This window comes from Pipistrellus hanaki (genome assembly GCF_964339955.1).
Source record: "Pipistrellus hanaki genome assembly, chromosome: 1".
Lineage (NCBI taxonomy): Eukaryota > Metazoa > Chordata > Mammalia > Chiroptera > Vespertilionidae > Pipistrellus > Pipistrellus hanaki.
In genome coordinates this window covers 70,435,052-70,447,684 of record NC_140503.1, presented here as the reverse complement: position 1 = coordinate 70,447,684, position 12,633 = coordinate 70,435,052, and the positions used below count along the sequence as shown (strand labels likewise).

At 41.5% G+C, this 12,633-nt stretch overlaps 1 protein-coding gene across 2 annotated transcripts; it reads right to left on the bottom strand.

The window, feature by feature from the left end:
• Positions 1 to 502: 502 nt before the first annotated feature.
• Positions 503 to 3,756, bottom strand: LOC311610061 (ribonuclease K3-like). 2 transcript variants are annotated; one of them, XM_084860941.1, is made up of 3 exons: positions 3,712 to 3,756; positions 1,948 to 2,066; positions 503 to 1,297 (listed from the first exon to the last, which is right to left on the bottom strand). In XM_084860941.1, the coding sequence occupies exon 3, from the start codon at positions 1,290 to 1,292 to the stop codon at positions 828 to 830; it is 465 nt and encodes a 154-aa protein (XP_084717067.1). In that variant the 5' UTR covers positions 1,293 to 1,297; positions 1,948 to 2,066; positions 3,712 to 3,756; the 3' UTR covers positions 503 to 827. The 2 variants fall into 2 exon arrangements, with proteins under 2 accessions (XP_084717067.1, XP_084717066.1); XM_084860940.1 differs by lacking the exon at positions 3,712 to 3,756 and having other exon boundaries at positions 509 to 1,297; positions 1,937 to 2,171.
• Between the last annotated feature and the right edge of the window lie 8,877 nt (positions 3,757 to 12,633).

Genomic DNA, 12,633 nt, shown 5'->3' with positions numbered 1-12,633 from the left:
GCACAAAATTTGTGTACAGGTAGGATCCCTAGCTGCTGCCAACTGCTGTCTAGAGCCTCCTTTCCCTGTTTGCTAACTGGGCCCTTTTTCATTCCACACCACCCCCTGGTGGTCAGTGCATGTCATAGCAAGTGATTGAACTGAACAGTCAAACTCCTGAGGGGACACTTTGCATATTAGGCTTCTATATATGTAGATATGCATAGCCCATGGACACAGACATTGAGTAGTGAAGGCCTTGAAGGGGTGGGTGTAGGGCGAAGGGTTCAATGGGAAAGAGACAAATGGGACATCTATATATTTTCAACAATAAAGATAAAAGTAAATAAATAAATAAATAAATAAATAAATCTTGCCACTATGGCTAAATTCCTTCTTTGTGAGTGTACTGAAATTCTTTTCCTGTGACACTTAGTAGTGCCTATTTTCAAGGGTGCTGGGACAGACCCACCTTTGTGTCAGTCCTCTTCTGGTAACAAAAGAGTCCTCACTCATTCTCATTCTCATTAGAATGCGGCAGAAAGTGGTTTTATTGCTGATAATGCAGTATAACAAAGCTTGACAGAAGTTCCCAGGTTAAAACAATAGGAAGGTCTGGACCCTTCTTTTCCCTCTTCCTTATTGCCTTCCTTTGAAACATGCAGAGCTCCAAAGCAGGAAAGAATCATAATTTCTTTTGTCTCAACTCTGATCTGGTGTCCTTGATGCTCTAGTTCTCCCAATACCCTCCTTTTTTTTTCTTCCATGGGAACCAAGGAATCAACAAAAGAAAAGGCAGGAGAGCATAAAGGAAACTGTACTAAGGGAGAGGCAAAATGGTAAAAACTTTACAAAACCTTATCTAAGTGTACAGGAACCAAAGGATACTGAGGGTCTGTCTTCTTAGGGGGGTCACAGGCAATAATGTAGAACTTGGTCTGGGGATTATCTTTGTAGATGCAGTTAGGATACTTCCCTCCAGTGAGATTGCAGTTAGTGAGGCTAACAGGACTTCGGCTCTGGTGGCAATTGTTCTGGCGATTCTTGCATATAGTCTTGTTCTCCTTACAGGTATCAGTCACGTTGTCGAGGGAGTCATGCAGAAAGGTGTTTAGAGGCTTGCAGTGTCGAGTATAATTATTGACACCTCTCATTGCCTGGTTGCATTGGAGAGGGCTTGATTGTATATGCTGAATTTCAAACCACTTAGCCTTGGTGAGATTCTTAGGCAAAGCAGAAGATGGATAGCCTGGTCCCCAAAGTCCCAGCAGCAATAGGAGGGGAGTAAAGCGTCTCAGGAGATCTAGCACCATCTTTTCTGTGTAGGAAGAGAGAAGATAACAGTAGTAGTATCTATCGATCTATCTATCTATCTATCTATCTATCTATTATCTATCTATCTATCTATCTATCTATCTATCGGTAATATGCAAATTTGTCTGGGACACCCTTACAGTCATGACCAGCTACAAGCCTTAATAGTCACGACCAGTAAGGCCCCTACCCCCGAAGACACACACACATCCCCTGAGGGTTTCTGGACTGAGAGGGGGCAGGCTGGGCTGAGGGACCTCCCACCCCAGTACACAGATTTCACGCATCAGACCTCTAGTAAGCAATAAGATTAAAATTGTTATTTATAACCATTTAGATTTTTATTGTGCTGTTTAAAGATTTCATAGTTCTTTTTTTCTTCTAACCATCTTCTTTCTCACTTGAGTCTTACACAATTCTCTGATGAGCCTGAAGCCCAATAAGAAGGAATTTGAAGAAGACCTTTCTTCTTAATGGCCAGATCTGATTCTTCTCTTTCCTATGCTCATGGGTTTAACGGCCCCATGTCAGAAACCTTGTGTGTTTCACCTTCCTGCCTGAAATATTTATCCTCTATCTATTTGACTTGGACCTCCCAGCACCCTCACTGTCCTAGTCTCCCCAGCCCTGAGGCTTCTCTTACCAGCTTCCCACCTTGGTGCTCCCACTGGAAACAGAAGCAGTAGTCACTCCCAGGCTCAGAGGCTTTTGTAGGCTGTTTCTTCCACAGGCCTTCCAGAGCTGCCGGCCTTCTCAAGGGAAAAGTTCTGAGCTTTTAAGAAAGAGGAGGGCGTGGAAAATAAACTTCTTGTGTGCAATACGGATGAGATATGCAGACCTTCAAACTCGCCGTTTAAAATCGTATCAATATCGCAAGAGGCACAGGAAGAGTAAGCTTACTTAAAGAAACAGTGTGACTCAAAAGTCAGTTTTTGAGGAACTGATCACTTCCTGATGTGGGGTTGCGTGCTTCCTTTCTGATCTGAAGCTTCAGTGTTTTAAAGTTCTATGATTTCAGTTTCTTAAGAGAAAATATACCAAGTAAATCTGATATAATAGCTGACACCTACTTGGTAATGTTGTAAGTCCCAACAACAGACTAGAATAAATTATTAATTTATGTGGACATTTATTAGAACAGATACTGAGCTACTCAGATTTCAGGTTCTAATGAAAGAGTCTGGTGAACAGACAAATACATTATACATTAATAGATATAAACATCACTGACAGCTCTGATAGAGGAAGCAACAGTTAAGTAGAGGAGGGATCATGGAGGTCACAACACCTGAGCTGAGTTTTGATCATTAATTAGAAGTTAGGTGAAGAGGATGGTAAGAGCATCCCCAGAAGGAAACTCTATGTGAAGAGTCACATACACAGGAAGAAGAAGGGGAGTTTGGGGTAATTGCCTATTGAGTCCATGCTTATCTTCCCATTGGTGCTGCAATACCCATATTCAGAATCTCGTTGTCTTATAGAGCACTCACAAGAAAACCTCCTACATGGACACCCTATCTTTAACCTCTTTTCCTTCCAACTGTTTTTTGTTGTTGTTGTTGAAATCTTATTTTTATTATTTTTTTCATTTTTTAATTTTTTTATTAAGTTATTATCTGTGTACATATTTTACCATTGCCCGCCCCCCATCCCATATATACCCACCCTCTCAGAGTTTTTTGTCCATTGGTTGTACTTTATATGCATGTATATAAGTCCTTCGGTTGATCTCTTATCTCCCCCAGATCTCCCTCTCATCTCTGCTGTAATTTGACAGTCTGCTTGTTGCTTTACTGTCTCTATATCTATCTTTTGGTTCATCAGTTTATAATGCTCTTTATTATCCTCCTTCCAACTGTTAATGTAAAATCCTTCAGACTTTTAAAGAGTTTTCCACGTCCATTACGGAAGGTTATATTTGTTGTGTTACAGATTTGAACTACTTCAGCAAGTAATTTGTTGATGAATGTATTTTCCCATTTGCATGGCCTCTGGAAACTCATATAATTAAGGTGGTTAATCGGTTGCATTGCAATGTTGCATCGAGCATTGGTTATGTATGTGTTGAACTTCAAACCACTGAGCCCAGGTTAGACCCCCAGGTGGGGCATGGAAGGAGATCACCATTCCCATGAGCCCCAGCAGCAGAAGGAGATAAAGCTGGGAATCCCGCTGTGTTGGAACCATGTTTCCTGTCAAAAGAGAAGCATCTCCTGCATTCCTGCACAGTGGTGACACACCCCTTCATCTGTCACCCAGAAGGGCCCCTGCTGTCACCAAGGTCCTATTTCCGTTCCCTTCAGCACCCCTCCAAGCCTGTCTTGTGTCCTGGGTACTAACCCAAGTTCAGTCCCCTGGCAGTTGCTGTCCCATCTCTGGTCCTTCTGTCCCAACCCCAGGACGGGGTCATTGACTTACCCAGTCCAGTGCTGTGGCTGCTGTGAGAACAGATCCAGCTGTGGTCCTGGGTCTCAGGGGCAGCTGTTTTCCCCTGTCTTGTGGTCAGAAGCATGCATATAGGCTCAGCTTTAATAAAAAATGCCAGGGAAAGGCAGTGTGGAAGGAATATAATCAATAATATTAAAATAACTATATATGGTTTCAAACTGGAACTAGATTTATTGATGTGATCACTTTTTAAATTACACAAATGCCTGATCACGGGATGTACACTTGAAACAAGTGTAAGTTTCAAAATGGGGATAGAGCAAGTGGAGGCTACACTGAGATTCTCCCAGGACTAAACTGGAATTACAACTAAAACATAGAAAAACTACTCTCTCTCTCTGTCTCTCTCTCTCTGTCTCTCTCTCTCTCTCTCTGTGTTGAATTGTATGAATTTTTAAAAATTTGCATATTAACCCCTTATCCAATACATCATTGGCAAATATGTTTTTCCATTCAGAGTGTTGTCTTTTCATTTTGTTGATGATTTCCTTTGGTGTCCAAATACTTTGTTTGATATAGTCCCAATTATTTATTTCTTCTTTTGTGTCCTTTGCTTGAGGAGATATTCTATATAATAAAAGGTTAATATGCAAATCAACTGAATGGTGGAAGGACTGGTTGCTATGATGCTCACTGACCACGGGGGGAAGATGCTCAACACAGGAGCTGCCCAAGGTGGTCAGTGTGTTCCCACAGGGGGAGTGCTGCTCAGACAGAAACTGGGCTCATGGCTGGCAAGTTCAGTGGTGGTGGCAGGAGCCTTTCCTGCCTCTGCATCAGTGCTAAGTATATCCTTCTGCTGATGGGTGTAAGCTGGCAGTCAGACATCCCTCGAGGGCTCCTGGACTGCAATAGGGCACAGGCCAGACTGAGGGCCCCCACAAGTGTATGAATTTAATGCATCGGGCCTCTAGTATACCTATATAAAAATATATTGCTAGGAGAAATGTCAGGGATTTTACTGCCTATGTTTTGTTCTAGGATTTTTATGATTTAGGGTCTTACATTGAAGTCTTTATTTCCATTTTGAGTTTTTCTTGTATGTGGTGTAACAAGGTGATATAGTTACATTTTTTGCATGTATTTGCTTTGATTACTTTAGACTTATAGTATATTTGATATCAGGTAGCATAATATCTTCAACTTTGTTCTTTAAAAAAAAAAATCAAGATTGCTGGGTCTGTTCGGAGTGTTTTGTGGTTTTATATACAATTTTGAATTGTTTGTTTCATTCTGTGAAATATGCCATTGGTATCTGGATAGTAATTGCACTGAATCTGTAGATGTCTTTCGAAAGATGGATATTTAAATGACGTGCATTCTTTTTGTCCATGAGCATGGTATATGCCTCTATTTATATATTTTTTTCAGTACCTTATAATTTTCTTAGTATAGATCTTTCACCTTGTGGTTACTTTTATTTCTTTATTTCTTTTTTTCAATAAATCTTTATTGTTCATATTATTACAAAAGTTCCTTATTTCCCCTCTACTTTTATTTCTTAGGATTCTTGTTTTTATTGTAATGAGGATTGCTTTCTTAGATTCCCTTTCTGTTAATTCATTAATAGTACACAAAAAATGCAACTGAGTTATGGATATTTTTTTGTATCCTGCTATTTAACTGAATTCACTTATCAGTTCTAGTATTTTTTTTATTTTTATTTTTTGTGTGTGTAATCTTTAGGTTTTTGTACATACAGTATTGTATCATTTGCAAATAATGAAATTTTTACTTGTTCCTTTCTAATTTGGATGCCTTTTATCTTTTCTTCTTATCTGATTACTGGGGCTAGAACTTGCAGTACTATGTTGAATAAGAATGATGAGAGTGGACATCACTGTCTTGTTTATGCAATTAAGGAAAATGTCTTTAGTTTTTGCCCAGGGAGTATGATGTTAGCTGTAGGTTGGTCATATATGGCATTTATTATGTTGTGGTATATAAAGGAGGAATAGGGTAAGAGAAACAGGACAACAAACGGGGAGAAGTGAGTAAGAGAGTGTTGGCATAAAGGTAACATTGAGATAGAGGAAAATGATGCTAGAGAATAAATGAAAATAGAATGTAGAACACTAATTCCAAAATAAAATAAAATAAAGATAAAATGACACTTAAGAAAAGGTAAAATAGTAGTAGTAATAATACTGATTAAAAATGAAAATATAATAATTAAAAAGTTAAAATCAAATGAGAAAAAAAGCAACAATTTTAGTTTCTTAACTAAAAGATGAAAAAATAAAAATATGCAGTAGTGAAGATCATTCACTTCCTCTACTGTTCTGTTTGGCATGCCTGTTTCTTTTCCGGTAGTCAGGGCAGTATTGAAGTTCCCTGCATTCCACTGCTCCTCTGTGTTGTAAGCCACAGTCCTGATTTTCCAGCAGGCAGTATTTCTTTGTTTCTTAGACTCCTTTATTTGTGTTTACACAAGAGTCAATTTGTGATTCAACCCCTAGCTGGTAGTGTTTCTGGATTGACCTTTGGGGCTATAAGTCCTCTCTAGCCAGTATTTACATTTTGTTTTCCCTGTCCCACTTAATGTTGGTTTGGGAGAATGGACTGCCCCATAGCTGGTTCTCTGATCTTTACTCCCAGCTCTGATCCCCAGGTTCCACAAAAACAAGCTTGCCCTGCAGCCTCTGAGAGTGTCCCCAGTTGGGCGATCCTATGTGCTGGGATGAGTAATCAAAAGCAAGGATTTAAAGAGAAAAAAAAGCCAGAGTAAGTGCGCAAACTCGCGACTTTCACCCTTGGGCACTGTGTGCAACTTTGTGAATGTTTCTGTGCACGTCTTTTTCCCCTGGCACTAAGCAGGCCTCACGCTGATAAAATTACAGGATGCCTTTTTGTGCCCATTCCAGCTATGGGTTGATTTTTAGGGTTTCCTTCTGCTAGCAGCCCTGTGGATCCCTTTCCACATTCCTGATCACGCTGACCCCAATGGCCACGGATTTTGTTGGGCACAGACTTCCCCCAGACTTCTAGATCCTGTTGTGCCTGTTTCTCTTTCCAGCCTGGATCACAGATCTCACCCTTTTCTAAGCGAAATCTGAGCTTTCTGTGAGAAGGTGCAGAGCTCCTCTGAGTCTGCATATTCACTCTGTTTCAAATATGGTGTTCCTGGGTTCCCAGCTGTTCCCTGGGTGTTGTGGTTGTGGAGTCCCAGGATGTATAGGCTTCTGATCACAGCCACTCTCCCCTTCACGATGGCATGGTCTCTGAGGCAGAGCCGATTGTTCTGGGAGAGTTTTCAGCAGCAGTGGAGACTGCCTGGTCAGGGGAGCCCGGTCCAGCAATCTCCTACAGTCCCTTGGAGTACAGCTGTCCCTCACCCACAAATATACACTCTTCGTACATCCACACATTCTCCTTTCATTCTCTCACTCACACACTATCTTGAAGTCTTCCTCCTGTTGGCAGCCATCTTCCTCTCTCTACTGTAATTGAGTTTTTGTTACTCCTAGGTGGGGTTGTCCCTCAGAATGGCTGATAATGATTGGTCCTAACCACAGTGTATGTACTAAACAGTAAGTTTTATCTGGATACAAACCTGTTTATGTTATCTTTTACTCCTTCTTTCTCTTACCTCTCCAGCTAATTTATTAGAAAGTCTGTTGTTTCTGTCTCCTACATATGCCAACACCTGATCTCTTCTTGCTGGTCAACTGCTACCAGCGACTGTGAGACATGCTCACCTCCCACTGCTGTTACTGCAAAGGGCTATCACTGCTGCCTGCTTCCCCCCTCACCACTGATGGCAGCCTGAACGATCCTTTAAAAGCATAACTGACATAATGTAACTCAGCTCAGAAATCTCCATAGTTAAAATTTTTCTATAAGGTCTGCATTTCTCTTAGAATAATGGCTAAAGTCATAAAAGATTGTATGCCCTTACATGATCTGTCCTCCAGTATCCTTGCTTTTCAAACTAACCTCCTACTACTCTACCTCTATTCATGTTTCTGTCATGCCAGGGTCTCTAATGCTCTCTGAAATACCAGATACATTCCTGCCCGATGACCGCCTTAGCCCCACCTCAGTCCACACGTGCATGGCAACTTTCCTTAGCCTTTTACATTTTATCAAAAGTCATGTTGTCGAGGAAACCTGGGTTGACTACTGTTCTTTAAAATGCTATGAATGTGGACACATGTAATACCTTAATCAATCAAAAAAATTAAAAAAGAAAATGAATAAATTAAACATGGTTTTCTAATCTTAAATTCACTCTAATATTTTTTGTGCTTTTGAATACCTCTTAGAATTCTGTCTCTTGCTCTTTCTGATGACCTAAGACCCTTAAGATACAATTAACCCGCCGAAACCGGTTTGGCTCAGTGGTAGAGTGTCAGTCTGCGGACTGAAAGGGCCCAGGTTTGATTCCATTCAAGGGCATGCACATTGGTTGGGGGCATATCCCCGGTAGGGGGTGTGCAAGAGGCAACTGGTCAAGGTTTCTTCTCATCGATGTTTAAAGCTCTCTATCTCTCTCCGTTCCTCTCTGTAAAAAATCAATAAAATATATATTTAAAAAAAGATACAATTAACCCCTTCTAAGCAATGAAGGCTTGTTTCACTCCAGAAGCAGTAAAACTGCAATGGCTTCTTCAGAGGAGACGTTTGGATGCAGCTAGTATGTAAGTACTACAAAGCAAGAATTACTGACTGCGTGGAAGGTGAGAGGGATTCAATTGCTACATCCCTGGGTCTGGAAGTGGAGCTGAGAACAGGAGGTCAGAAACCCCAGAAATAGGTGGAGGTAGAGGTAGAGATTTGATGACATGCCACCTCTGTATAAGCGAAAGGCAGACACTCCAAAAAGACATCCCCAACCCCTGGCACCCAAACAATCACATGAACGCTGCCCCTGACCACAGTTTGCCAAGTGATTTCTCTTTCTGTTCCTCATTCATTCTTGAGTGCAGCCCTGTGATGGAAGTGGGGCAGGAAATCTCATTACCCAGCTTTTCTTTCTGTGGCTCTACAACCCCCTAATCCTAGAGCCAGTGTCCCTTTCTGTCCTGAGTGAGAATGAGTCATTGATTGCCCCGTGGGGCAGCAGTTGAGGCTAAAATGGGCAAGAGCACCCTCATCCTCATGAGATATCCGAATTGTGTGCTCCCTCCCTGCCCTTCCACCACCTCAGGACCAGGTTCTCCCTTTTCCAGGACACAGAGATTGCCAGGTAAAACTCCCCATCTTCTCTAGGCAGCACTGGAACCTGCGAATGTGCTACCTGAGCAGGTGATCTCATTCACACATTGGACCCAGGATCCAGTCCTAGTATACCCAGCAATACCTGTAGAACTGATGAACTCTTTTATAGAAAAATATCTCTGTAGTTTAAATAAAAATTGTCATCTCATCACATAAGGTATTTTATCCATGTTTTAGATTACAACAAAAAAGTTTACATTTCTCATATAATTTATTACTCAATCAGACAGAACCAAAGGCCTTTGCTTCCTACTTACTCAACTGGGCCCATTTACCTCTTGGGGTGGAAATACACAGATCAGTCAAAGCTTTGGGTTTTCAATGTGAAGAAGAGAGAAAGGTCATTCTGAGTGCACAGGAGTTTCAGGGCAGCAGAGCTTAAAGGGGTTGTGGGCTGGTAGTAAGGACTGGTGCTGATATCCAGGATGGATGGTGGCATGGGATCATGGCTGTGCCTGTGGGCACAGAGGTTAGTAGATTCTATCGAAGTGAACTGAGCGATTCCTTCTGTTACAGGCAACACTGTAGTTTCTCAGTAAGGCTACTTGCTGGTATTGGCACTGATTGTAAGGCAGTGCTGCTCCTGTGAGGTTGCAGTAGGTAAGATTCACTGCAGCTTGGCTTCTATAGCAATTAGGACTAATTCCATCACGGCAGGTTATATTTGTTGTGTAACAGAGATTAACGACAGCAGCAAGCGGTGTGTGGATGAAAGTATTTTCGCCTTTGCACGGCCTCTGGAAACTCATATAATTCAGGTGGTTAATTGGCTGCATTGCAATGGTGCATCGAGCATTGGTCATGTTTACGTGTTGAACTTCAAACCACTGAGCCCAGGTTAGACCCCCAGGTGGGGCATGGAAGGAGATCACCATTCCCATGAGCCCCAGCAGCAGAAGGAGACAAAGCTGGGAATCCTGCTGTGTTGGAACCATGTTACCTATCAAAAGAGAAGCATCTCCTGCATCCCTGCACAGTGGTGACACACCCCTTCATCTGTCACCCAGAAGGGCCCCTGCTGTCACCAAGGTCCTATTTCCTTTTCCTTCAGCACCTCTCCAAGCCTGTCCTGTGTCCTGGGTACTAACCCAAGCTCAGTCCCCTGGCAGTTGCTGTCCCATCTCTGGTCCTCCTGTCCCAACCCGAGGAGGGGATCATTGTCTTACCCAGTCCAGTGCTGTGGCTGCTGTGAGAACAGATCCAGCTGTGGTCCTGGGTCTCAGGTGCAGCTGTTCTACTCTGTCCTGTGGACTGAAGATATAGAGCAGCCCCTGTGGGTGGGGCCAGCAGAGCCAGGAGGGGTTTGATTCTAATATGGGCAGAATCCCACAGATTGGCCCATGACCCACTTTTGCAATGAGCCTCTTGTTTTATGCTTTGCCGATCTACACGTACCTCAGGACAGCTAGCTGTTGTTTCTGAGATACAACTCTGATGGCAGGAGTCGTGCAGAGCACTCTGCAGCCAGTGGGGAAAACTGCCCACTGGCTGCAGAGTGGCCATAAATTTTAGAACTCAACTTGGTGTGGCACTGAGGGACTGAAGTGCAGAAAGGCAGGCCTATTTCTCAGAACAAAGGGAGCCCAAGGGCTGTCTTCCCAGGGGGAACCCATTTCCCCTTCACTGGGTGATCTCCCTGGTCATCCCTCAGCCAATGTTCTGTATCTCATCATCTTCCTGCGCTGCCACCTGGAGCTCTGAGTTCCTTGCTGCTTAAAATCCTAAGCTGTATAGCGTTTCTTAGGTGTCCTTGAGGTTTGTTGTTTGCTTTCCTGGTTAGAGAATCACTTTCACATGTTTTAACACATGACTTGATTTTTTTTGTTCACTTTCTATGAAGTGTTCTTACTTGAAAACAACCAGAGGAAAGTCTTTCTGTAGAATCTGCCCTAGGGTAAACATGTAGTGTATTTAAAGGAAATTGTGCAGAGAAGGGGATAGACATCTTAGTGGGCAGGCCTCATACAAAAAGGTGTTAAATTTCTGGTCAAACTTGGAGGTTAGAAAACTATTCTCAACAGTTAAATGGTATCATATACTCGTTTAACAAAAAGATTCACATCATTTTTAATTACCTTTCTATATTCCTGTTATTTGGAAATGCCATAGTTTGATACTTGATGTCATTATGTCAATAAGGACATAGTGGTGACCTAGTCAGGACCCCGTGCAGAGCTAGTAACACTCAGCCTTAAATCCTCTTCTTGCTGTAATTCATTAATATCTTTTTTATCATGAAATAGTTTTTTTAGATCACTAATTTTTTTTTGTCACTATTATAGATATTTTTTAAAATTAAATTATTATCTGTGTACATATTTTAACATTGCCCCCCCTCCCATATATACCCTCCCTTTCCAGAATTTTATGTCCATTGGTTGTACTTATATGCATGTATACAAGTCCTTTGGTTGATCTATTATCTCCCCCAGATCTCCCTACCCTACCTGCTGTAATTTGACAGTCTGCTTGTTGCTTTACTATCTATATCTATCTTTTGGTTCATCAATTTATAATGTTCTTTATTATCCATAAATGAGTGAGGTCATGTGGTGTTTCTCTTTCATTGATTGGCTTATTTCACTCAGCATGATGTTCTCCAGTTCCATCCGGGTTGCTGCAAATGGTGAGAAGTCCTTCTTTTTTATGGCAGCATAGTATTCCATTGTGTAGATGTACCATAGTTTTTGGATCCAATCATCTTCTAAAGGACACCTAGGCTGTTTCCAAATTCTGGCTATTGTAGACTGTGCTGCTATGAACATAGGGGTATATATATCCTTTCTGATTGGTGTTTCTAGTTTCTTGGGATATATTCCTAGGAGTGGGATTACTGGGTCAAATGGGAGTTCCATTTTCAGTTTTTTGAGGAAACTCCACACTGTTCTCCACAGTGGTTGCACCAGTCTGCATTCCCACCAGCAGTGCACAAGGGTTCCTTTTTCTCCGCAACCTCGCCAACACTTGTCATTTGTTGATTTGTTGATGTTGGCCATTCTGACAGGTGTGAGATGGTATCACATTATTGTTTTGATTTGCATCTCTCGGATAATTAGTGACTTAGAGCATGTTTTCATGTGCCTTTTGGCCTTCCTTCTGTCTTCTTTTGAAAATATTCTATTTAGGTTCATTGCCCATTTTTTAATTGGATCATTAATCTTCCTTTTATTTAGTTGTATAAGCTGTCTGTAGATGTTGGAGGTAAAACCTTTATCAGTGTTAACATTTGCAAATATGTTCTCCCACACCGTGGGCTTTCTTGTTGTTTTGTTGATGGTTTCTTTTGCTGTAAAAAAGCTTTTTATTTTGATGTAGTCCCATTTGTTTATTTTCTCTTTAGCTTCCATTGCCCTACGGGCAGTATCAGTGAAGAAGTTCTTTTGGCATACGTATGAGATTTTGCTGCCTGTGGATGCTTCTATAATAGTATTTTTATGGTTTCCCGTCTGATGTTTAAGTCCTGTATCCATTTTGAGTTTATTTTTGTGTATGGTGTAAGTTGGTGATCTAGTTTCATTCTTTTGCATGTATCTGTCCAATTTTCCCAACACCATTTATTGAAGAGACTCTTTTGACTCCATTGTATATTTGTGTCTCCTTTGTCAAATATTAATTGAGCATAGTGATTTGGGTTGATATCTGGGTTCTCGATTCGATTCCATTGATCTATGT

What these genes read in the sequence shown, in the direction of transcription:
- LOC311610061 (XM_084860941.1), bottom strand. Translation starts at nt 1,292, where the DNA reads ATGGTGCTAGATCTCCTGAGACGCTTTACTCCCCTCCTATTGCTGCTG.